This window comes from Rhinolophus ferrumequinum, chromosome 16 (genome assembly GCF_004115265.2).
Source record: "Rhinolophus ferrumequinum isolate MPI-CBG mRhiFer1 chromosome 16, mRhiFer1_v1.p, whole genome shotgun sequence".
In the NCBI taxonomy this organism is placed as follows: Eukaryota; Metazoa; Chordata; class Mammalia; order Chiroptera; family Rhinolophidae; genus Rhinolophus; species Rhinolophus ferrumequinum.
In genome coordinates this window covers 26175494-26202268 of record NC_046299.1, presented here as the reverse complement: position 1 = coordinate 26202268, position 26775 = coordinate 26175494, and the positions used below count along the sequence as shown (strand labels likewise).

The 26775-nt window shown below is 43.2% G+C and overlaps 1 protein-coding gene across 1 annotated transcript; it reads left to right on the top strand.

Annotated features, from left to right (window-relative positions):
- The first annotated feature begins 23 nt into the window (after window positions 1-23).
- On the top strand, window positions 24-25734 carry PI4K2A (phosphatidylinositol 4-kinase type 2 alpha). Its single transcript, XM_033131122.1, has 9 exons — window positions 24-554; window positions 8922-9122; window positions 13082-13213; window positions 13607-13760; window positions 16873-16934; window positions 18388-18487; window positions 19192-19325; window positions 19810-19869; window positions 23324-25734. Exons 1-9 carry the CDS (start codon window positions 120-122, stop codon window positions 23483-23485), a joined length of 1440 nt encoding a protein of 479 aa, XP_032987013.1. The 5' UTR covers window positions 24-119; the 3' UTR covers window positions 23486-25734.
- Window positions 25735-26775: the final 1041 nt, after the last annotated feature.

The window sequence follows — 26775 nt, the reverse complement described above, 5'->3', positions numbered from 1 at the left end:
GGCCAAAGAGGCACCGCGAGCTGGTTGGCCCGGTGGGGTTTGGAGGTATTGCGGATTGGTCCCGGACGGGATCTCAGCTGTATGCAGCGCGCCGGGTCCCGGAGCCGGCGGCCTGAGGGATGGACGAGACGAGCCCACTAGTGTCCCCCGAGCGGGCCCAACCCCCGGACTACACCTTCCCGTCCGGCTCTGGAGCTCACTTTCCGCAGGTGCCGGGGGGCGCGGTCCGAGTGGCGGCGGCGGCCGGCCTGGTCCCGTCTCCGCCGGGCTCGCCAGGCCACGACCGGGAGCGGCAGCCACTGCTGGATCGGGCCCGGGGCGCGGCGGCCCAGGGTCAGACCCAAAGTGTGGCGGCGCAGGCCCAAGCCCTGGCCGCTCAGGCCGCGGCGGCGGCGCATGCCGCGCAGGCCCACAGCGAGCGGAACGAGTTTCCGGAGGACCCCGAGTTCGAGGCGGTGGTGCGGCAGGCAGAGCTGGCCATCGAGCGCTGTATCTTCCCGGAGCGCATCTACCAGGGCTCCAGCGGAAGCTACTTCGTCAAGGACCCTCAGGGGGTGAGAGCGGGGTGGGGAGGGTGGGCCTGTTCAGGGGAGTTTAGGGTTTCGCACAGCCAGAGGGAGAAGGCCGGGGGCGTTGAAAGAAAGGTTGCAAAAGGGATAAACTTCACAGTGCGGAGCCCCTTGGCAGGATTTTGGAATGCCACGGAGGACTGGAGATGCAGAAACTCTGTGGAATGAAGAAATAAATCAGAATCTATTTGGTGGGGGAGGAGTGAGCGAAAATGAAAAGAGGAAATTGACCAGATACAGGCGAGGGGCCCAGCGGTGTGGTGGGGCAATCGGCCTCTGGGCAGTGATTCGCGGGGAGATGCTGCTTTCTAGTGGGTTCCTGAGTTTTAAACTACAAAGCCTGCTATTGGGCCATTAACCTACAGATTTACAGATTTGAGTTTCGGGCCCGGTTTTCTCTCTTTTTGGACCAAACCAGTGATGTCGCTGTTCATGAAGAAGGACGGGTGATCCATCAGGGACTCTTGCGGTTTCAGTTGCAGCGTTCTGTGCTGTAGTTATGTCTGCTGTCATCTTCCCAGTTCTCTTATTGGCAGACGATGGTGGCAGAGTGGGTGAAATCACCAGTTTTCATCTGTCTTGGCTATTGCTCACTTTTGGGAAATTGTTCAAATCCTTTTTTACGGTTCCTCAGCTTAGAATGGAGTTTTAGAATCATGGGACTGTCAGCTGCCTTTTACTTTCATTTCTCTCCCAGGACTATGAGTAGTTTACTTTTCAGCTAAGGCAGAGTGTTTGCTGACCTTTATTTTGTCCCCTGCATGTGTATAAAGGGGGATGGGACGGGATGAGCCATGGAGTGACCAGAGCAGCTGAGAGGTGACCTTTATTCTTTTTTTAAAAAACAAGAGGAAAACAAATTTGATTTCTTAGGTTACAGGAACCCCATAAACACGAGACCCTAGGCAGTCAGGTAAATTGAGGCTTATATACAATCCTGAGCTAAGGGATAGGGGCCTGAAGCGTCAAAGGGCAGGAGGACAATTCACAAGGAAGTTAAGAAAAGCAGGTGTTTGGTAATCAGATGTTTTACCTGCGGTGTGCAGGTAAGTCTTACAGATAAAAAAAGTTATTTCTGGTAATAGCTCTCTTTCTGGGCCAGGTACCCCTGTCTAAATATTTTTAGGCAGTTAAGGGAGAGGTGAAAGTTTTTCCTGAGTCTGCTAGCTCTTGATTGCCTTCTGTTGGAAACAGTCCACCTGTGAAAGTGGCACGTTTTGGAGTAGAATATTCTGCTCCCCTTTAGTTCCGCCTTTGAAACTTCCCAAGAAGTTTCACAGTCCAGCTCAAGAAGTTGAATTGGTAGATTGCTCCATCTCATTGAACCAGTTTCTCACTTAGTCTTGATAATATGTATGTCAGCTCAATTAAACAGTTATGTCTTATTTCAGGAGGCAGTGATGCAGGTGGGCTCTCAAAGTTAGACCTGTATTGTGCAAGCAGTCAGTTACTTAATAAGAGGCATTTCTGTGGAAACAAAAGAAAAACTAAGGTTAATGATTGGAGCAAACTATAATTCCAGTTTCTGAGTTCTGAAGACAGCCAGCCAAGATTTCTAGCTGTTCCGCTTGTAGCAGCTTCAGATGGAGTGAGGGCAGGCAGTGGCAATCTGATAGATTTTCCTGGTTTGCAGTTTGAATGTCTCTGGTGATCTTTCAGTGTGGCTGACCTTTATTCTTTTGAGAACTGCAGGTCAAAAAATATCAAGTCTTCTCTGCCAAAGTTCTCAAACCAACCAGGCCAGGATGGTTTACTGGAAAAACATATTATTGTTATAAGAGTGATGGGTGTCAAAACGCCTTCAAATTTTCCCTGCATTTCTCTTGTGTGAACTCTTTAGATGGATGGTGTGCTGTTTTGATCAGAGTGCTGAGTGGCCAGCGTGGACCATGACGTGTAGCTCTTGCTTAGGTTCACTGAATGATCTGGTTATTCTCCCAGGTGTTGTCCCTGAATTACTGTCAAGAACCAGAGAGCAATTCTGCCATCAACTGCGTCAGCATAGACTGAGTTGGGGAAAGCTTTGTTTTCCCCAGGTGCCGGGGCGGGGAGAGTCATAGGTCTTTCCAAGTTCTTTAAGGGAGCAGTGAGTTAAAGTGAAAGCTTGAAGGGGAACCATCACTTCTAGAAGAAAAGAAAGCTGGGTGTCCTAAATATTAGCAAGATGCTTTCATCTTTTTATTTGGGAACCAGAATGACACCTAAGATAATGAGTGGTTTTTATTTTTGCTTGTTGATTGCTTATCTTTGCCAGGAGCAGGAGGAAGGTTTTTGTTTTTCTTTCATGGCATTGTTACAGCTCTGTTGGAAGTGTGTCAGGTTAGCCGAGAAGTGATCAGGTGCCCTGACAGGTGGGAGTAATATGATCTCTCAATTCTAACCTGGTAGGTAGAGTACTACCACCTCAGTACATAGGCCACAGAGAATGACAGACTGTGTGTTTCTTGGTGATTTGCAGGATCCCTGTCTCCTGGCCAGTTTCCTGGCCACTGTCTTTTCTTAAAGGGGAAATCAAAACACATATGCCCTGACAAAACTTATTAATGTAACCATCCTGCTCCCACTGAGGAAAGTGTGGTTTAGAGCAGAGGACCACTTCCTAAATACTGTGGTGGGTTATACTGGCCCACAGACTTACTGTACATAGTTGGTCTTGTCATTTTTGGCCCTACTCCAAATGTGTTTATTTATTTTACTTAAAAAATACTTAGATAGCACTCATTATATGCCAGGGACTGTTTTAAGTGCTTTACAAATAATAATTCACTAAATTCTCATAACACGCCCAGAGATAGGTACCATTATTGTCCGCACAGCTGGACAACATGGAGGCAGACGATGTAATAATTGGTCCAGGGCCTCACAGCTAGTAGTCAGTGGGAGGCAGGCTTCAGACTCAGGCAGACTGGCTCTGGAGCTCATGCTCCTAACCACTCTGCTCTGCTGCTTCCGACAGTCAGTCATCTGAATCTCTGATTTCTCTTTTCAGCTACCATTTTGGTTAGGATTCAGTTTGGCTATGTGTGACAGAAAATTTAAAATAATAATGACTTGAGTAAAAGTACATTTAACTCTCATAAAAGCAGTTTACAGGCCGCTCAGGGCTGGCATGGCATTTCAATTTATCAGGGATGCATTCTCTTCCTGAAATCCAGCTGATCAGCCATCCTTAGCATGTGGCTTCCACGTCATGATCCAAGATGGCTGCTCAAACTGCAGGCATCTTGTCTGCTTTTTAGGCAGTTGGAAGACAAAAAGGGAGAGGGAGAGTGTGCCTCCTGCCTTTAAGGCATTTCCTAGGTGTCGTCCCAGACTCTCATATCTCATTGTCCAGAACTTAGCTGCAAGTAGTGTCAGGTAACTATAGTCTTTATTTTGCCCAGCTGAAAGTCAGGGGTCCCGTGGCCAAGAAAGAGGGGGGAACAGCAGTTTCTGAGACAGGGGATGGCTTCTCCCTCAGGGCAAGCAAGGGAGGACCTGGAACAGTGAGACGGAAAATGCTAGATCAGAAGTCGTGGTAACAGTGCTCCTATTACCCTCCTCTCTTACATCTTTGCACTTCAGGTCTCAATACTCAATCACCTACAAAGTATTTTTTGAGCATTTTCTGTTTCGTGAGGCTAGTAATACGAGATGTTCATATTGCCAAGAATCATAGACTAGTATGTGATTCACTAATTTATTAAGAAGGTTAAATGAGATATCACACCTGGAAATCCCTGGCATGGTTCCTGCTGAATGGGAGTTCAATCAGAGTATTTTGTTTTTAAGTTATATGCCTACTGACCTCGGGATTAGGCTTTCTTGGATACATTAGCATTGCATAAGGCAAAAGTGCTTTGATTTTGAGAAGATGCTCATGACCATTGAGAATAGTCATTCATTAGATAATCCTATTTGGTATTTCCATGTTTCCCCGAAGATAAGACCTAGCTGGACCATCAGCTCTAATGCGTCTTTTGGAGCAAAAATTCATGTAAGACGCAGTCTTATTTTACTATAATATAAGACTGGGTATAATATAATATAAGACCGGGTCTTATATTAATTTTTGCTCCAAAAGACGCATTAGAGCTGATGGTCCAGCTAGGTCTTATTTTCGGGGAGACACGGTTGCTTCAAAATTTTATAGGTATTGCTCACATGTTCTAGGAACTTGACCTTACAGCAATAATTTCAACCTTTTAAAAATACTTTATCCACTGAGTTTGTTTTGAAAATGGTACAGTATTTTTTCCCCATTTCAACTATAAAGTTATGTTATAATATTGAATGTGCTTCTTCCAGCTACTTGTGCCCTTCACGAGATTCTGATGTCCTTACACTTGGTTGAGAACCACACTGATGGCCAAATAAAGAATAAAGATCTCAAATAGAATCACTTTTTTTTTTTTTTACTAAAATGTTAAGAGGCAGTCAACTTTGAATATCATATATAAATGTAGTCCTTGAGATTTTAAGTATCATCCCGTCTGTTACAGGGAGCTGTCCCAGGACACAAGTTGTAATGGGTGAAGTAGGTGAGGTTGATGTTGGTGGATAGGAAAATAAATACAGGCCAAATCTCTCACTGCATTCTATTTGGATCCCATCTTCTTTCAGGGTCTAATATTTTTGGAGTAGCCCATCCCTCGCTTTTGTAAGAGTTAACATGTAAATGAGACTTCTCCACCTAAATAGCTAAGTCAAGGAGTGCTATTTCCCTCCAACCTCTAATACAGAATACAGCAGTTCTCAGAGTGTAGCCCAAGGAAACCTAGGAGTCCCTTTTGGGATACACAGGTCAAAATTATTTTCATAGTAATTTTAAGACGTTGTTTGCCTTTTTTACTCTAATTTCCTTATGACAGTACAGTGGAGATTTCCAGAGGCTGCCTGATGTGTGATATCGAAACAGATTGACTATTAAGGAAGATATGAGAATACAGTTGTCTTTTAGTGAGCTAGATGTTAGGGAGATCTGCAAAAATGTAAAACAATGCTAATCTTCTCACTAAAAATTGTTTTTGAAAATACATTTTTTCATAAAACATCTCACTTATATTAACATGTAATGGGTTTATTTTTATTCCTAGGTGAGTTAATAAATAGTTTTAGCATTTCAGTTTTAATTTCTACCACAGCAAATATAGATTTTACCCATATAAACAAAAGCTTTTGGCGGTTCTTAATAAGTTTTAAGAATTTAAAGGAATTTTGAGACCAAAATGTTTGAGAAATGTCCACTTAATGTTTACCAAACTTACAGTAAAGTTAAACGTCATTTCTGTATATTTCGCTGTGTAATATAAGTGATGTGCTTGAACTATCTTGGATTTTAGGTTCCTGGAGGAAAAAGCCTCTTTAGCAGAGCATAATATCATCTTCCTTTGGCGGTTGGCTAGCTGCAGGAAACCCTTTGGGTTCCAGGGTCCAGTAATTGGTTATGGGGTCCTGGCACCAGCCACTTACTGGTCTCTTACTTCCTTGTGCAGTTCTGTTTTTATCCCCCACTTCATGGACTGCCACCACTCAAGCTGCCTGCACCTCACCCCCTTTGCTAATTTGAGATTAGTGGGTGGGTGCTAAGTATCAAACTGAAGCTTTCTCCTAAATGTAATAAAGGAATTGAAAATATATTAGAGGAGAGGATGGTAAGAAAAATTAGGCAGTGGTCAGTTTCTTTCTCAACCAAATACTGGTGGGTGTCTTTCTAATTTGAGTGGCTTTAGAGTTTGTTTTCTATGAATAAGGAGAATATTCTCGAGTATTCAGTAACACAGTTGATTATGTGAAGTGAACATTAACTTTGAAAATTAGGCCAGGGTAGTTTTTATGTATATACGTAGGAAACCCAAAGAGTGCTGGCGCAAACTAGGTACTGGGCAGATGTTAGCAGAATTTAAGTGGACTGAGGCCTACACTCAGTCCTGAAAGGCACTTGTCTCCCATTCTGTCTGAATGTCCTGTCTTCCATCCTTCCTACCCTACCAGTCCCTCATCTGGGACATTTTTCCCCTACTTCTTCCACCTCGCCCCCCACTCCGGTTGTGTAGGACACAGCTCCCTGGCCCATGCTGGTATTATGAGCCTTGCACTCCCCCGGCTGAGGCAGTCGGTTGTCGAGGTTGTCGATCGCAGCAGCACACAGCAGCCTGCAGCAGCCCACCGCAGCTCACGCCAACCTCTGGCTGCTCCTGGCAGCCCAGCTCCAGCGAGAGCTGTTCACAGTCTTGGCTGTAGAGGGCGCAGCTCACTGACTCATGTGGGAATCGAACAGGCAGCCTTGGCGTTAGGAGCACCACACTCCAACCACCTGAGCCACTGGGCCGGCCCCAGACATTATTTAATGAAACTCTTGTAGTACTGAGATAACCATGATTACTAATGCTTTTAGAGTTGATGAAATGCTTTCCAATTTTTCTTAGGGTGAAAGGAAACTGAGATGTTTGAAAAGTCAGCCTATAAATGATGATTGGCTGCAATCTTGGCCTTCAAGTTCAGTTTATTTTAAGTGGAAGTATTTAAGCCTCAGCCCTGACATTTTTCAGCCCCACTATTAGTAGGAATATCTTGTTCTCGCTTTTGGGGACCAGCTTACTGAACTCCATATTGTGCCTCAGTTGAACGGACTGTTGGGTTCTGGGACATGCCTCACATTGTCCTGTGGTTTACTGCCCACGTCCAGAGAGTTATAATATACTCCTCAGTCATTCTCTCAGTGGTAAGATGCTGTGTGATTCAGAGCCTAGGATTCCAGGGGAGCAGAGACAGAGAGGAAGATTGCTAATTTTGGCTTCTTGCTTGCCACTTTGAATACGAGTGTAATTCTGATTTATGATATGAATATATACACTTGATTTTTTCCAGTGAATAATTAAGTTTGTTTTTCTTTAAGAATAAATTGATTGTTTTGGAGAGTCAAGGAGAGTCCTGTATTTCTCTAGCCCTCTAAAATCCTTGCAGGGCTTGAAGGAACTGGCCTTAAGATTGACCAAACATTGTTGGAGACATGCGCCTAGCCAGTTCCTAATATGAGTACTTACTTAATGCAGGTGGGTGGGTGTATGTTGTCTGCTGTGAGCTGCCATTCAGGAAGTGACACCCACAAGAAAATGTCTTACGACCCAGACTAGCTGAAGTTGGCTGTGGGGTGAGGAGAGGGAGCATCATATGATAAAAATGAATCACTTGCATAACATATTTGCTTCTCTTCCTTTGAAAATGCAGTTTGGGGGCTGCAGGCAATGAAAGAATGAAGAACAAGCTCAGAAGGCTGACTGGCCTGGGGCAGAAACCTTCAGTAGAGAGGGCCCTAGTTTCTAGGCTGCAGCAGCACCCATATTTCCAAGGACCTTTGAGGATTAAGTTACTATCTGCTAAAGAAGATGGATTTAATCTTTGTGGACTCTCATGTCCTGACCTCTTGCCTATCAGAATTACTTATGAGAACCTCATTTTAACGAAATAGAAGATTCTTTTTTTCCTGCTGTGATTTTTCTCTTCCATTGCTTTCTTTTTTCTTTTTTTTATTGGGGAAGGGGAACAGGACTTTATTGGGGAACAGTGTGTACTTCCAGGACTTTTTCCAAGTCAAGTTGTTGTCCTTTCAGTCTTAGTTGTGGAGGGCGCAGTCCAGGTCCAGTTGCCATTGTTAGTTGCAGGGGGTGCAGCCCACCATCCTTTGCGGGAGTCGAGGAGTCAAACCAGCAACCTTGTGGTTGAGAGGACGCGCTCCAACGATCTGAGCCATCCAGGAGCTCAGCAGCAGCTCATTGACTTCATTCTAGCTGCGGAGGGTGCAGCTTGCTGGCCCACGTGGGAATCGAACCGGCAGCCCCGTTGCCCAGAGCTTGCGCTCTAACCAACTGAGCCGCCTGTCCGCCCCTTCCATTGTCATTCCTAAACTTTTTATTGTAAAGTTTCATTAACACGCAGGGGATAGGATAGTAAAGCTAATAGAAGAAATCAACCATCGATGAAGGAATTTTCTTAACCTCATTACATAAAACCTTACTAAGTTCCTTTCAGTTGATAATTTTTTTGAGTCTTTACATCACTGATGCAGAGCAGTAGTGTGTATGTATGTATGTACCTTGGAAGTTGGGGTTTGATGGTGTTAAAATCTGTATTGTACCATATATGCCAGACTTGGCACCCTCTTTGGCCACAGCCCTTTCTATCGGTGGGTCTCTTGGTTGCACGCTTGAACTGGTGTCTTCCCCTTATAAGCTGGGGAGAAGCCAGTGTCTGACTTATGTCGGGATTGTCTGCCCATGCCCTCTCATTTCTTTCTAGATTCCTGCTGATCTGGTCTGTGAGCTACTTTAGTCAACTTGCCTTTGATGTCCTCTTTTTCTTTTGTTTGTGTAGAAGATCACTGCTGTCTTCAAACCCAAGAATGAGGAGCCATATGGGCAACTTAACCCAAAGTGGACCAAGTGGCTGCAGAAGCTGTGCTGTCCCTGCTGCTTTGGCCGTGACTGCCTTGTGCTCAACCAGGGCTATCTCTCAGAGGCAGGAGCCAGCCTGGTGGACCAAAAACTGGAACTTAACATTGTACCCCGTACAAAGGTCAGTGACCTGTCTCCAGGGAGCCTTACTGCCTGGCCAGTTTTCCCAGGGCCTAAGCCCTGCTACATCTTAGTGGTACCATTAGGTCCAGTTAGGGCCCTGAGTCTCGGGTTCTCAGCCTTTTTTTGTGGGGTGGTAGTGGTGGTCGTAGGTTTAGGGTCATGCTTTGATCATCTGATGAGAGACATCCTGAACAGGATACACATAGGTTTTTTGCAATCTCAGGAAGTTCACTGACCCTCTGATGCACAGCTGTGGGCTCCCCGCATCTTTGGATTCCAGATAATCCCAAGCTGGTTAGAAACCCAACTGCTTTTGTGACTCGCTGTCTCAGATTTCTGAGCTTAAAACCATTCCAGGATTTAGATGCATTCTAGAATAGACTAGCTGATGTCAGCCAAGCACTTATGCAAGGTCTGGCAGGGAGGACTCTAGAATGGGCTGAGGGTTAGAGTAAAGATCTGGCCTGAACCCCTACAGGGAACTGACATGGAATTCTTCTCACCCATCTTTATGCTGTGGGATTCTGGTACTTATCTGAACATAACAAAATTTGGGTTCCCCAAGGAAAACCCACACTGAGAACGAATTTGTACACACACATGTGTTACATACTTAGTCGAGGTTTTAATGAAGGGTCTGGATCATATCCCTTCCCACTCCGCAAAAATGCTTAAACAGAATTAATTGCATACAATATCAGGAAATTTACTGAGGCTAGGTTAAGAACCCCTGTACCACAGGGTGTTTGTTCCGTGAGCCTTTCCAGGGATTATGAGGGGAATAAATCTGCTAGTCAGCATATGGACATTTAAGGACGTGTCCTATTGAGTATGTGGCTACTTGAGGTTTATTAACAACTTAAGGTGGAACTCTGATCTGATGCCCTAAGGCTGCAGGGGTGTCTTTCTAGTTCTAGGTCTTAATCCTCTTTGAGAATTTGAGGAACACTATAGATGTTGTTCCCTGAAAATATACACATATTTGCAATTATTGTTTTGCATGTCATTGGAGGGGATGGTTCATAGACCAGTTGAAGTCCATCCGTTGACCCCGTAGGACCATACCCGTAGATTAAAAACCCCGGCTTGAAGGTTGCTTCACAGGTTTAGGTAGTAGACTCTGGGCAAAGAGACTGGAGAAGAGACAGGAGCTTTCCTTCAAACCTGTTTTTTGTTTTCCCAGGGCATTTTAGAAGAAAATGTGCTTGTTGTTTCTTTAACTGTGCTTTAACTGTGTCTGTTTCTTTGTCACCAAACTCGAAACAATAAGCCAAACTAGTTTATGAGTCTGTAGAAGTCAGGAACCATTTCTTGAGATTTCCTTCTCCCCTTCTCAGTACGTAGCAAAGTACTATACTTCTAGTAAGCATTCCATAAGTACCAGTGAAATCGGTGAGTGAATGTCAAACCATGAGAAACAATACCAGAGACCCTCTCCCTCCCCCCACTCAACTTCAGGTCTAGGAGAGAATGTCTGATCCCAATTCCAGGTTTGTAGCTCCCATCTGACATCTGATTCAGTGCCTGGCTCTGCTCCGCTCTTCCCTTCCGCTTACGTCTTCCTCTCAGTGCCTGTAATTAAACAGCACACTTGACCATCCTGTATAATAATTAATGCTCCTAAGATCTCTTGCTTAACCTGAAATCCTCCTCCTAGGCCCCTCTTAAACTCGAGAAGCTCTTTTAAATACTCCTTGCTCATCACACCTAGTTTCCTTTGTTCACTAGGTAAATAGCAGAGCTCCCCTGGCTCCATGCCTGCCTGCGCCGCCTGTACTTCTGGAGGGCAGGGCCTAAGAATCAGAGGGCTTATGTTTGAATTTTGGCTCTGCAGCTTTTTATTGGGTAACCCTTGGGCAAGTCGCTTAAGACCATGCTCCTCCCACCGCCTCTGCTCAGTGTCCTCACTATAAAAATAGGGATATAAATAGTTCCTACTTTATAGGGTGGCTATTAAGATTACACAAGATAATCCATGTAAAACGCATAGCCCAGTGCCTGGCACAATGTAAACACTCCATACATCTTAGTCTGTGGTATTTTTATGACTTTTAATCATTAAAGTCAACCCCCACAATCCCTTTCTTCCCCATCTCTGGTCTTCTTTCCCTGTTAGAGAACCTTAATGAGGCCCGAGGAACTTTTGCATCAAAAAGTCAGCCAGCAACAACAAAAATACTTGTCTTCTATGAGACTGAGATGAGACAGAACTTGGCAAGCTTAATATACAGCTGCTGGAGAATAGTAAGAGGAAATCTCCCCCCCCCACCTCCCCACCCTTGTGACAGGATTCTGTCCAGTTGATCAGACCATCTGTCACTATGGAAACGGGACTCACATTGCAATGGAGCTTCAAATAGTAAGGCTCTAATTCTCACTCGCTAGCTCTCTCTGCTCTCTGCTTTTGTCGGGTTTCAGGTGATGATAGTTGCATTCGTTATAGAGAAAAAGGGGGCTGTGGCAAAGAGTGATTACAAATAAATCTGATGGTGGGAAAGGTGGTTTATGGCTTGAGAGAGCGAGGCTTTTTACTGTGGAAACTGGCAAGAGAGTCTTAGGAAAGCTCTTTTATCCCTTTATTCCTGTGCCTGAGTTTCCTGATTTGTAAGGTAGAAATTGCCAGCCTACACAGTACCTTGCACATTCACTGTAGGAGGGATGGATGGATAGATTGGGGGGGAGGGGGAATTATTTTGCTTCCCTCTGTCTGTAAGGTTCATGGGCAAAATAATTTGTTACTTGTAGTGAATTTTGCAAGGCTTAGGAAAAGAATTTTCTTAGAAATTTGATTTCAGGTATTTATATACTAAAATCCACGTGTTGCTGTCTCTGAAAGAAACTTGTTGCTGTCTCTGAAAGAAACTTGTAACTCATTCATTCATTCACTTAATATTTTTGAGCGTGTGCCAGGCCCTGTGTTAGATACTGGAAATGCTTATGTGAATATGTTCTCCTCCGCCCCTACTTTCATTAGTCTTAAGAGAGAAGTTAGATGCACATATGGATAATCACAAGACAATATGAAAAGTGTGATAATAGATGTACATATGTGTTATGGATTATGGTGATGTCACCATGATTTGACGATCAAGTGTAATATTGATGGCCTAGTAAAAAAATCTGTTTTGAATAGGCAATGCATGTGTCTAGTGCTAAAATGAGAAGGCACAGGAGAGTGAACAAATAGTAATTCAGTGTTCCTCCCACTCCTTTCAGCCACTCAATTTCCTTCCTCAGAGGCAGCTGCTATTACTAGTTTCTTGCATAATATTCCAGATAGAGCCTGCATAAATATGAATATATAGCAATCCACTAAAAATTAAAACCAACTTTAATGTTTATTTTTTCATGTGAATAATTGTGCATAGTACAAAGTGCAAAAGAGATAAAAGTGTATAGAATGAATTGCAATTTGCTTTTATCTGGAGAGAAAATAGGTATTGGGCCATCTTCTCTTAACCCGAGGTAGCTGTATTAGTCAGCATAATTCATGTTAGCTGCTGTAACAACCCTGAATCACAGTGGTTTAACATAATATACAGCTGCAATTTATTTACGTAATATACAGTTTATTTCTTGATCATATCATAGATCCATGCCAGTTAGGCAGCTCTCCTAGATGCCATGTCATTCCATGTAGTGACAAGGGGTCTAGCTAGAGTCCTTTTATGATGTGGCTCTGCTATCTCAGAGCCCTTCATTCCATCTACAGATACAGATCAAGGGAAATTTTAGGGGCCGGGCCTGGAAGTGATGTTCATACATCACTTTGTCCATATTCCATTGGATCGAACTAGCCAGCAGGAAAGCTCTATCTTAGTCACCAGGAAGGCTGAGAAAAATGCATTCTTTCTTTGTGCCCTAGAAGAGGAACATATTGATGTGCATCTAGCTATTCTCTGCCATAGTTCCTTAAACTTGACTCTAATCTAGGTATCTCTTCTTTTTCCACTGTAGGTAGTATACCTGGCCAGTGAGACCTTCAACTATAGTGCCATTGACCGAGTGAAGTCCAGGGGCAAGCGGCTTGCACTAGAGAAAGTGCCAAAAGTTGGGCAGCGGTTTAACCGCATTGGACTACCGCCAAAGGTACAGACTACACCTGTGTGGCTTATGAAAGGTGATGCTTTATAGTGGCATAGCCATCCAAGTGGCAAAGCAAGTTGCCTATAGATTTGCATATGGATATGAGAATAGTCTGCCCCGAGGCTCCTGTCTTCCTCATTTCTGTCAAGGACTTAAGACCCTAACTTTCTCACTTTACTCCTCTTGACCATTTGGATGGGCTTCTTGAATTAGGATGGGCAGTCACGGTCACCCTTTTCTCCTGTACTTGCAAGGAGATGAAGAACTAAAGACCTTGAAAACATTATCCTTCTCTGATATAAAACCCGCAAGGCCTTAGTGGGTACCTGGCTTAGCCCTGGGATCTTTGAACTTGGGCTGTAGGGAAATACTTTTATCCTTCCTTCTTGGTTGTAGGTTGGTTCATTCCAGCTCTTTGTTGAAGGCTACAAAGATGCAGACTACTGGCTACGGCGTTTTGAAGCAGAACCTCTCCCTGAGAACACTAACCGCCAACTACTGCTGCAGTTTGAGCGGTTGGTGGTGCTGGATTACATCATCCGCAACACTGGTGAGCAGCTGTAGGGGGTCCTCTGCCCTGTGCCAGACTGGTAAGGCACGGGGGAAAGCCTGGCGCCTTGCAGGCCTTTGTATCATATCAGAGGGCCTGATCAGGATGAGTTTTTTCTCTTCTTTTCTTTTTTCTTTTTATTTTTTTAGATTTTATTGGGGAAGGGGATCAGGACTTTATTGGGGAACAGTGTGTATTTCCAGGACTTTTTAATTTATTTATTGCGGAACAGTAGTGTGTTTTTCCCAGGACTCATCAGCTCCATCCAAGTCAAGTTGTTGTCCTTTCAGTCTTAGTTGTGGAGGGCGCAGCTCAGCTCCAGGTCCAGTTGCCATTGTTAGTTGCAGGGGGCGCAGCCCACCATCCTTTGCGGGAGTCGAACCGGCAACCTTGTGGTTATGGTTGGGAGCCTACTGGCCCATGTGGTAATCGAACCGGCAGCCTTCAGCATTAGGAGACCGGAGCTCCAACCGCCTGAGCCACGGGGCTGGCCCCAAGAATCTTACAGTTTTTGTTTTAGATTTAGGTCATGAATCCATTTGAGTTAATTTTTGTATATGATGTTAGCTAAGGGTCTAACCTCATTCTTTTGCATATGGAGATCCAGTTTTCCCAGCATCTTTGTTGAAAAGACTGTCTTTTCCGCATTGAATGGTTTTGCAACCCTTGTCAAGATCATTTGATCCTATATATGTAAAGGTTTATTTCTGGACTCTGTTCTATTCCATTGGTCTGTATGTCTGTCTTTACAGTGTGTCCAGTACCATAGTATTTTCATTACCATAGCTTTGTTGTAAGTTTTGAAATCAGAAAGTGTGAGTCCTCTAGCTTTGTTCTTCTTTTTTTGGATTGTTTTGGCTATTCAAGATCTCTTGAGATTCCACATGGATTTTGGGATGAGTTTTTCTATTTCTGCAAAAAACATCTTTGGGATTTTGATAGGAACTGCATTCAGTCTCTAGATTGTTTTGGGTATTATTGGCATCTTAACAATATGAAGTCTTCCAGTCTATGAACATGGGATATCTTTTCACTTATTTATGTCTTTCTAAATTTCAGCAATGTTTTGTAGTTTTCATTGTACATGTCTTTAACCTCCTTGGTTAAGTTAATTCTTAAGTATTTTATTCTTTTTGATGCTATTGTAAATGGAATTGTTTTCTTAATTTTCTGTTTGGATTGTTCTAGAAATGCAACCGGTTGTTTGTGTTAACTTTGTATCCTGATGCTTTGCTGAATTTATCCATTAGTTCTAACAGTTTTTTTGTGTGTGTGTGTGGAATCTTTAGGATTTCTACATAGATGATCATATCATCTGCAGAGATAATTTTACCTCTTTCTTTCCAATTTGGATGCCTTTTATTTTTTATTTCTTTTTCTTGCATAATTGCTCTAGTTTTTCAGCACTATGTTAAATAGAAGTCATGAAAGTGGGCGTCCTTGCCTTGTTCCAGATCTTAAAGGAAAAGCTTTTGGTCTTTCACCATTGAGTATGACGTTTGCTATGGATTTTTCATGTATGAATTTTATTATGTGGAGGTAGTTTCCTTTTAGTCATAGTTTGTTGAGTGTTGTTATGAATGGATACTAAATTTTGTCATATGCTTTTTCTGCATCAGTTGAGATCATCAACCTGTTAATGTGTTGTTTTACATTGATTAATTTTCATATGTTGAAAATACATTCCAGCAATAAATATTGGTTATATTGTATAATCCTTTTAATATGCTGCTGAGTTCAGTTTGCTAGTATTTTGTTGAGGATTTTTGCTTCAATACTCATAAAGGATATTGGTCTGTAGTTTTCTTGTTTTGTCTTTGATTTTGGTATGAAGGTAATGCTGGCCTCATAGAATGAGTTATGGAGTGTTCCCTCCTCATTTTTTTGAAATTTGAAGAGGATTTGTGTTAGTTCTTTAAATGTTTGGTAGAATTCACTAGTGAAGCCATCAGGTACAGGGCTATTATTTGTTGAGAGATATTTTTGTTGTTGAGAGATTTTTTTTTTTATTACAGATTCAATTTCCATACTAGTTATAGCTGTACTCAAAATTTTCTGTTTCTTTGTGGTTTAGTCTTGATAGGTTTTGTGTTTCATCTAAGTTATTAAGTTTGTTGGCATACAGTTGCTCGTGGTACTCTTTTATTCTTTTTATTTCTGTAGAATCAGTAGTAATGTCCCCACTTTAATTTCTGAGTTTAGTAATTTGAGTATTCCCTTTTTCCCCCTTAATCTTAATAGCTAAAATTTTATCAATTTTATTTATCCAATGAAACAACTGTTATATTTTAATTTTAGAGCATTTAGTTTATCTATAATGTATATATAGATATGTTTGGATTTTTATCTACCATTATTTGCTTTCTGTGTTTTCTGCCTTTTTATTCTCTTTTTCTCTCTATGATCTATTTTCCTCTTCTTTCTTACTTTCTTTTAAATTGTTTTATAATTATTTCCTTTCCCCCTTTTAGCTTAGAAGTTGTATACTTTTTGTCTTTTCTCTTGGTGGTTACCCTAAAGATTACCATGTTAATTCTTGATTTTCCAAATTTAATGTTAATTGGTACTTTTACTATTTTCCTGGGCAATACAAAGATCTTAGAAACCTTGAGCTTCATTTACCCATCTCCAGACTTTTATACTATGAACGTCATGTGTTTTAATTATACATGTATGTGTATAAACATATACATATATATAATTGTATGTATATATGCATATATACATACATTTATATAAAGTGTAAGGCAATACTGTTGTCGTTAATAATTATTATGGAGACTTTCTGAGCATACACAAATAAACAGAATAGTCAACTTTTATTAACCAGTCATCCTACCTCTTAGCCTCTTCCCAAATCAGTAGGTATTCTATGGGCAAAGAAGCCACAAATGCTGGGCTTCTTGTCTGGATTTCCTTTTTCTTCCGGAAACTAACTCGTAATGGTCTTCTTCAAACTTCCAAAGCCTTCAAGAGATTTTAACATGTCTTACCCATTTTTTTTGTAGTGTGCTCAGTAGAATGATTCGTCCAAGTGTCCAAAACACCTAGTCCACCATGAAAATGAAAGTTGCCCTAGTTTTTTCTGATAACTTTATATTTCTGTTCACAGATCGAGGCAACGACAACTGGCTGATTAAATATGACTATCCGATGGATAGTTCTAGCTCTCGGGTAAGACGTTCTTCTATATAATAAAGAAGGAGATGAGGTGGAGTATATGCATGCAGAAGAATTAAGATAGCACATGTGTTTAAAATTGATAGGTTAATATTTGGTAGAGTTTTCCTCTATCTGTTTATTCAGGAATGTGCTACTGAATGATATTAATAGGAACAGACTGAAGAAAAGTTCAAATAAGATTGGGACATACTTTATGCCTTTCTTAGAGATTCATAATGCACAGTCACATAGTAAAGATCTGAGAAGTTGTGCAGTAAATGAACCTGTTTAATTTTAATTGGCCCAGTGATTTCTAAACTGTTTTGACCAGGGAACACTTTTTTCACAACAGACCACAATTCCACAGAACATCAGTTTAGAGAAAGCTGCTTCCTGCAGCTTTCTTTATTCTCTCATTCTTTTCATACTTCACCACACTTCTGTCTCCCTCTCAGTCTGCACATTTTAAAAAACTAATAGGAAGGCTACGTGGAGAAGGAAAGTGATGTTGGTTTGTAGTCCTTATAACGTCTTTTTATTTTTTTCTTCTAGCTTTATTGAGATAGAATGACATATAGCACTGTGTAAGTTTAAGGTGTACAGTGGGATGATTTGATACATGTATGTATTGTGAAATGTTTACCACAATAAGTTTAGGTAACACATCTTCGTAGTGTTTTTACTTTCTTCTTTCATAGTCATTCTCAAATTTTGTACATCTGAATCACTTATTAAAAATAGTACAGATTCTTTCCCCCATTAGGTTGGGTAAAACTCTGGACTCTGCACTTTTCATAAGGTATCCCAGGGGATTCTGATGCAGGTGTCCTGGACCCAGGTGCCCTATTCCTGAGGATGGCACCAGTGAACCTGAAGTGTGGAGCCTGAGAGAGTTTGATAAAGGCTGTCACAGGCAGCCTGCCCCCCTCTTTTTACATTCAGCTCTTGTCCTTTTTATGTATCACTGAAGCAGGGGAACAGACTCCCTTGTGCAAGAGCAGCCAACTGTTATCTTCCATGGTTCTCTTGTCTCATTGGAAAAATATGGTTACCACCAGTGAAGTGGCATCTGAAATCTGAGTCAGCGTCCACACAGGAGGACCTTGACCAACTGATTCTGATTTGTTTCTTTTCTTTTTTATACCCTCAGGAATCTCATTGCCTTTCCCTAGGAGGAATGGCTTATAGTTATCTTTTGTTATTGTCGTTTCCCTTTTTACCAACGACTGTGGCAACTGCTGGGGAAATGCACTTTTTCTAAGATGAGGAAGGGACTCTGAGAACCTTGAACAAGTCAAGTTAGAGGTGCCATAAGTGTACTAAATTCAGGTAACGATGTGGAAACCGGTTCAGAGGTTGAATAATGACTGGTGCCTGAGGAGGCTGAGATGGGATGCTTTGCTGCTACTTGAAAGGGCCTGAGGCACATGTGACTCGAAGTAGTTAGTCTTTCCTTGCTCTTTAGGACACAGACTGGGTAGTGGTGAAGGAGCCTATTATCAAGGTGGCTGCCATAGACAATGGGCTGGCTTTCCCCCTGAAGCACCCTGACTCCTGGAGGGCATGTAAGTCTCAGGACCACTGTGGTCTGCCTCTTCTCTTGCTTGGTTGCAGTTTTCTCGTCTGTGTGAGGTAGATAATAATACCTGTGTCACAGGATTGTTCTAAGAATTAATGAAATAATGCAGCTCATGCACTTGAGCACAATGGCTGGCACATGGCAACGACTCCATAATGTAAGCTATTACTATAATTTATACCTTACATGATTCCCATTAGAAGCATAGAGTTGAGTTTTCTCATCTCTGCTTTGCATTTTTCTTATTCTGGGGACTAAATATAAGCTACTGTCAGTGTTCTGTCTTCCTTATTGACATCCTGGAAGCCAGCTCCTGCCCCGTTATAACAGAGAAACTTTTAGATAGAGGGAGAGATGCAGGTCGGGGCCCCTTTGCAGCACTAGTTAGGCTTTTCAAAAAAAGCCTCTCAGTGTCTCAGGAGCAAGTAATTTTTTCTCAATAGCTTGCATCTTGGAATGTCATGTAATATCTGGGAAGGAGCACAGGCCCTGGGATTAGGCAGACCTGGGTTTGAATCCTGGTTCCTCCACTTACTGTGTAACGGTTAGGGTTCACAGCTCTTAGAACTTTTCTGTTGTATATCAAGAAAGAGGGGTGTTCTGCCTTTCGTGCTGCTCTGATCAGTGGAGGACACATGTGGAAAGGGACTTTTCAACACCAGCTGTGCTTTTGACCTTTCCTTTCCTCAGATCCTTTTTATTGGGCCTGGTTGCCCCAGGCAAAAGTCCCATTCTCTCAGGAGATCAAAGATCTGATTCTTCCAAAGATATCAGACCCGAACTTTGTCAAGGACCTGGAGGAGGACCTGTATGAACTCTTCAAGGTGAGTCCCGGGAAGGTTAGCCTCTGACCTTAGAGAAGGAGTTCCTGAAGCTTTTCCTCATTGGTACGATACAAGCCAAGAGAGCGTGGCTAACACCTTTCTGACTTGCATTAGCCAGTGAGGAACGATTCCCACATGTGGACAGCAGGACCTAGTTTGGTTTGGTTTGAAAAAAATAATTGGCAGCTGTGATGAATCACAATGGTGTGTATCCTGTGTGTCCTGTGGCTGCAGTGTATCTGCCGAGCTCCTTTTCAAATGGAGCGTTAGAGCCTAGAGTTCCTTAGAGTTAATAATGAGACTCAGGACAAGATATTTACATGTTCTCTATTTCCCCAACTATGAAAAGGGGAGTTCATGGGGTGGTAGCTAACTTCACTAAGCCTCATAAGCCTTGTGTAGGTTTTCTTTATTAGCAGGTTTCTAATTGGGGTCTTCAGAGGGATTCACGCAGGCTCTGTCTCCTTCTGCCCTTCCTTTGCAGAAAGATCCTGGTTTCGACAGGGGTCAGTTTCATAAGCAGATTGCTGTCATGCGGGGACAGGTAAGCCTGGGACATCCTCCTGGTGTCATCCCTGGGATCTCTCTGGGAGGGTTATATGGTCGTGCTGAGTAAATGTGTAAAGCTTGTATTTTGTACCCTTTTCAGTCTATACCATACATGTTTGTGACTGCCTAAATCAGTGGGAGAGGAATGATAGCCCTCCCCAATCTCCCACCTCCTCCATGGTATTCGGTGCTTGGTGAGAACTTACGATGTGCTTAGTTCTGTGCCAGTTGCTGGATAGTTCATTGGTAAATTTATCCAGTGGTCCCTTGTTCTCAAGTTGCTCAAGGCAGGCCATGTGTGCCTTGGTGGTTACGAATTAGGCTTTGGAGTTAGACTGCTTTGCTGCTTGCAAGCTCCGTGGCCTTGGACAAGAGCCTCTGCTTCCTTCTTTATAAAATGGGACAGTAATAATACTTTGCAGAGGTGGCCAGAGGATACAGGAGATAATGCATATCAAGTGTTTAATGAAAATAATGCCTGGAGTGTGGTAAGCACTCATCTGTTGGCTATGGTTATACTTTTCGTTGTTATAGTTATGTCATATTCTTTCTTTCCACTTCACCTTCCAAGAGAGCCAAGGAAACCACCAGGGCATTATTGAGCCTCCAAAGCATAGTAAAGAATATGCTTGAAATGTTGTTGAAAAACTCTATCGGCACTGACATTCTACTTATCACTTTGAAGTCTTCCAAAAGAGAACTGGGATGGCCTAGTGGTTAAGGGCACAAACTGTGGTCAGAGTGCCTGGGTTTGAATCCTGGCTCTGCCATTTATTAGCTATGAGGTCTTGGACAAGTTACTTAATTTCTTCTTTTACTGTCTCCATTTCTAACATGGCATTAATAACAGCACCTACCTCATACGAGTAGTAGGAGATAAATGATTTAAAACAGTTGGAGTAGTGCCTGGCAGATTGAAATACTGAATATGCGTTAGCCAATAGAACACCATAAAGTTTCGGGGGCATCCAGCTCCTCCCAGCGTGTAAGTTCCCACTTTATCAGTCACATCCAATCACACACCAAAGCAAAATGAGCCTCTGCCTTACAGAAATCTGATGTACCGCAAGGAAAGGAGGTTACAACCGTCTACCTACCTGAGTTGTAATCACAGAGTGGGCTGTACAAGGGCCCTGAGCCTACGGGGAAGAGTGAAGAACCCCCAGAGAGATGGACTTGAGTGGTACCTGTTGCTCACCAGAAAGGCTTCTGATCAGGAGTTAGATAAAGAATGCAGGGTCTGAGGCAAAACCTCTTCAAATAACATTTGCATTATTCTTTATTCTTTAACATTATGTGCCTGCTATAAATTTTTCTTCAACTTTTTAATTTGAAAAATTTCAAACCTCACTGAAGTTGAAATAATAGCATCTTCTCCTAGACTTACCAGTTGTTACATTTAGTCAGCCACATTTGCTTTATCTCATATCTCTATGTGTTATCTATCTGAATGATATCTATATCTATATAATTTGTCTCTCTCCCTAGTTTTTTTTTTTTTTTTTTGGCCAAATCTTTTGAAAGTAACCGTGTTTACCTGAAAATAAGACCTATCCTGACCATCAGATCTAATGCATCTTTTGAAGCAAAAATTAATATAAGACCTGGTCTTATATAATATATAATGTAATGTAATATAATATAATTCCAGGTATAATATAATATAATACTGGGTCTTGTATTAATTTTTGCTCCAAAAGACGCATTAGAGCTGATGGTCCAACTAGGTCTTATTTTGGGGGAAACACGGAAGTAGTAGACAAGTGACATTTTACCCCCATACTTCAGCATGCATGAAAAGCAGCTTCTAACCCAAAGAACCCAAAAAGCAGCTTCTAACCCAAGAACCCAAAGGAAGCACAGGAAGACCCAGCCAGAGCAGGTTGAAAATCCTGTCTCTTAAGTTGGGTGGTCTCCCGCACAATCTGCTTGAGCCTCCTTTTAGTTCTCTACTTTGATCTGTGCACAAAGCTCTTTGACGCAGTGTAGGATGCAGACAAGTGCCCAAACAAACGTAAAAAAGGAATAAATCACTGGTAGGATCCACTTCTGACTTCTGACCTCTGTTCCAGGTGAATCTCTGCCTCTTTATGGGCAGCCTCTGTGGGCCAAGGATATTTGGCCTGAGGGCTGTGTGTCTGTGTGATTTGAGAGGCCAGGCCATGCAAATCGTCAACATCTAGTTGTTTAAAGAAGGCTGTCATAGGACAGCTTTAGCTTTTGTACTGTCCTACCAGAGAAGATAAATGGTATTCTAATTTTGACAAGGGGGAGAAAATGTGTCCCCATGGACACATCTGAGATATCTCTAAAATACAGACAAAAGTTGATAAGGAATTAAATACAGTGTGGTATCCTAGATGCGATCCTGGAACAGAAAAAGCACTTTCTGGAAAAGCTAAAGAAATCTGAATTAAGTCTGGAGTTTGGTTAACAGTAATGTTCCAATGTTTATTTCCTAGTTTTGCTGAATGTACCGTGGTTATATAAGATGTTAAAATTAGAAGAAACTGGGTAAATGGTATACAGGAACTTTCTGTTCTATCTTTGCAAGTTTTCTGTAAATCTACAATTATTAATTATTCCAAAGTAAAAATTTTATTTAAATAAAAAGATGATGAAGAGACAGCATTAGAAGGAGAATCCAACTGAAATGTTGGCTTTTTAAAATACATGGTCTTTGTAGGAAAATCAGAAAATAAGGATAAATAGTAATAAATAAATATCACCTATAATTCCTTGGCTCAGATGTAATCATGCCAACTTCCAGGCTTTTTTTTCTCTGCAGATAGGTAGATAGGAAGATAGTGTTTTAGAAAATAAATGTGGAGTCACATTATAATACTGGTTCTTTATCTCCTTTCTTTTATATCTAATAACAATTGTGATCAGCTTTCCATACTATAAAGTATCTTTTTAAATTGTTCCTTATCCCTTAAATTATTAACTGATCCCATACTCTTGGGCATTTATATCATTTTCACTTTATGAACAATACTGGATTGTATTGGTTGAAACTGTGTTTGGTGTGTGTGAACGACTGTTTCCTTAGTCCTGAAAGTAGAATTGCTGAGTCAGAAACCTATTCACATTTAAGCCTTTATTGTCCACTGGCCTTTCTGAAAGATTGTCCCATGATCTAGCTCCTCAGCCATGTCTCTGAATTCTCCCTAACTCTGTCGTCTTTGTACCTTTACTGACTAGAAGGGCAAAAGATCGGAGATATTTGTTGTAATTTGTAATTTAAAATGACGAGAGAGGTTTCCATTTTCTATATATTGCCCACTTATATTCCTGCTTTTGTAAATAGCCTGTTTGTACAGTTTTCCACTGGGGTGCTGTTTATGTTTTTGTTGATTTGTAGGAGCGTTCTCTCTGCCAGTCTCCCTTTAGAGGCAGACCTGGAGGTCTAGGCCTGACCCTCACTGATCTCATTTTTCCCACTACAGATCCTAAATCTGACTCAGGCCTTGAAAGATAACAAGAGTCCCCTGCACCTGGTCCAGATGCCACCTGTGATTGTCGAGACGGCCCGTTCCCACCAGCGGTCTGCTAACGAGTCCTACACACAGAGCTTTCAGAGTCGGAAGCCTTTCTTTTCCTGGTGGTAGCCTGAGACAAAGGCGCATTGTCTGAGACTTGGGCTGGGAGGAAGCCTGGGGCATGGGTTGTAGGAAAAGCCAGAGAAGCCAGAGGAAAGAGCAGTGCCCTTGAGAGCCCTCCCTCTCTGCTCGCCACCCCCTCAGGACTTTCCCAAGCACTGGGAGAAGCACAATCAGAGGGACAGTAAGTGCTGGTGGGCCCTCCTAAGTGCTGCCAGGGCTGGAGCTCCATGCAAGGAGTCCAGATGCCAGGGAAGGAGCATCTTCCTTCCAGCGTCTCCTGGGGGCAGGCTGGGAAATTCCCTTTCCTCCCGATACCCTGCTCTCTAGCAATTCCTCATTATATTCTGCATCAGAAACAAACAAACAAATAACAGAAACAAATTGAAATACTATTAGCAAAACCCAGGCAGAATCCTGGCTCCTCTCATGTCAGAAACCTCGAATCCAGACCTACATTTGCATGGACCCGGACTTTCAGGTGCCTCCCAGTTCCCTCACACCCATGGACCAAGGCAGCTGGGTGACTGGCAGCTGGAACAGACAGAAGCCACACCCTTCCTTTGGGTTATTGCCAAGTCGTCTTCCCCTTCTCCTATCAGTGCAATAGGCTGACTAAAAAGCCTCCAAATGCAATTTGCATGGCGGGAGTACTTTTGCTTTAGACCTCCCAGCAGTTCTGTATATGACCCTATAGATCGGCTCTGCTCTCCGCCCTGCTAGGGACCCAAACTGTAGCGCAGGCCTGCGGCTAACCTACCACTCAGGCAAAGTCAAGAGGGAGGGTGTGGACTCCCCAGCACTACAAGCGATCCGTGTGGCGTGAGTGTGTGCTGGGAGCTACGGTTGGTCTATGGGCAAAGTTACCCCAGCCTTGCTTCCTGAGTCCTCTACCCTCGCCACAGGTGATAAACTCTCTCAGTCCTCTAATTTGTTCCTCTTATTTTAGATAGTTTTCCTCAACTCTTTTGACTTAGGGGTTCAGTCTGGGTTCTGGAATGGTCTCAGCTCATAAGAGAACAGGATATTAGGACCGTGGAGGTAACAGGACTTGTATTCTGCCTAATTGGTAGCTGCCCTTTGCTCCCTGACTTCTTGTTTCAGGCCAGTTTTTCCATGGCTTCTTGAGAAAGGTGGGACCCAAAGGAGAGAGACCTTCAAACTGTTTCCCAGTGCCTGCCCAGCTCAGTGTGCATCTTCCTGCTTCCATGTCTCTCTTCCTTCAGCTGTCCCCCTTGCCGGGTGTCTGAGTCCTTTCTACACCAAAGCAAAGAACGGCCTCAGGACGTAGTTAAGAGGGTGCCTGCCATCTGTGGCTACGGGTCAACCCTGTGCTACTGGACTCTTCAAGTTTCTGGCATCTGGCGATTGGTCAATCAGCCTTGGAAAGATTATCATGAAGGTTTGAAAAACAACCAAAGAAAGGGAGCGAGGACTATGGCTATGTGCCCTCTGCTTGCCCAGCTCCCGCCATCCAGGAGGCAGAGCAGAGATGTGCAGCCTTCTGATCAGCTATGCCAGGACCAGGCTGGGCCCCTTCCATTCCAGCCCTCAGGAGCCAGCTTGTCCTGGGCTTCTGTCCAGCTGACAGGAAGAGTCTCTGGGAGCTGGATGTGCATGCCCTGTAGATGACGGCACACTTCTCCAGCCGGCCCCAACCCTGACAATCCTAGTCAGCTGACCTGGCACTAGCCTTGGGGACCAGGTTTGAGAGAATGTTTGCCCTCAGACTGCAGGAGCAGCAGGGCTCCCAGAAGCCAGAAGGGACCCAGGTGTGTTTAGCTCTCCATAGACATCTTTTACACAAACGTGTGGTAAAGCTCCCTACCTGGGTGTCAAGAGAGCCTGAGGAGCCTGGTTGCTCCCTCAGCCAAACAGGTCTGTATGTTCCCCTCATCCAGACCAGCTCTGTGAGGAGAAGGAAATTGGGTCCAACGTACAAGGGGGCTGGTCCCAGTCCTGAGTGGGGGGCATCCTTTCCTGGCCTATCTCCATTCTCCTTGAAGCCTATACTCAGGTTGCCTTGAATGTGGACTTTGGGAGAGCCAGGGGCCCAGAGTGCCAGGGCAGGCTTCTGGGTGGCACTCATGGAATCGCCCAGCCCTCTGCCAGCTATAGGCGCTGTCCCCCAGTGTCAGGGAGTAGCGGCTGGGCTGAGTCCTGCTGCCTCTGTATTGTTCTAATGCACTGTAGAAATTGTATGTAATGTATTTAAATCAATGCAAATGTATGAATAACAAGTCCAATTCCGACCTTTATTTGTCTAGGTTCTTTTTGGTGGAAGGTAGACAAGGTAGAATGCAATTTTAAGAACAAAGAACACTGCTTTTCCATGGAGTTGCTGAGTTAGGGCTCCTGAGTCTATTTTCCTCTAGTAGGAAAAATACAGGTCCTCATTTCCAAAGTTCTAATTCTCTGAAAACCAAGAATATTTTCATAACTCATTTGACAGCAAAACTGACCTGAGCCCACACCGATGTGAAGCTATTTGTAATCATCATATATCCCTCTTCGTGTGAACATTTGTTGCAGAAATATTGATGTTTTGTTATGAGATGTTCCCCTACTAGGGACTATACAGGATCTGCACTGACTACTTCCTGAAAGCCAACAAAATGCTGAATTCCAAAAGCATGTAGCCCCAAGGGTTTGGGATAAGGAATGTGGATGGGCTTCTCCTCTTGGCCATGAGAGGGCAGCCCTGCTCTGTGTGTGCATCACCTCCCGCTTAGAGCACTTTGAACCCCGGCTCCTTTTCGTGATGGATGATAATCAAGCAGCTAGGATGGGTGGGAGGAGAGCTGAATGCCAAGCAGCACAGGGTATGCTTCTTGAGGCAAAGTCAGACTAGTAATCAAAAATCCTCCCCCAGGGTTTTTCAGGCTATGGAAACCTCAGATAATGCAGGAGGCTCAAGAATGATTGGTTCAGCTGTTGACCCACTTCTGGATGGTTGGCCCATGGGAATGAAGACACCAGCTGAGGAGCTGGCACCCACTGTGACTGCAGGCTCACTGCCCGCTCTGCAGGGCTGACCATAATAGCCTTCTCTTCTAGAGCTGGCCAGGGGCCACGAACCCTCTTCTTTCCTGTGGATCAGGACTGCCCAGAGATGCTTCCTTCTCCCCATCTGCCAGCCTCTAGAAAAGGCTTCGGCATGGGCTCTAGGGGATGGCGGTGAGAAAGTAAAGGAGGCTAGCACTATTTTCTCCTTCTTGGGAACACACACCCCTTCCCTGAAATGAGCCTAAACTCTCACCCGCTGGCTCCAGAGCACCCATTTTGGTATTGTCCCCTTC

Coding starts and splice junctions, on each gene's coding strand:
- PI4K2A (XM_033131122.1), top strand. CDS start 120: ATGGACGAGACGAGCCCACTAGTGTCCCCCGAGCGGGCCCAACCCCCG. Junction 555..8,921: donor TCGTCAAGGACCCTCAGGGG/GTGAGAGCGGGG, acceptor TTGTTTGTGTAG/AAGATCACTGCTGTCTTCAA. Junction 9,123..13,081: donor ACATTGTACCCCGTACAAAG/GTCAGTGACCTG, acceptor TTTCCACTGTAG/GTAGTATACCTGGCCAGTGA.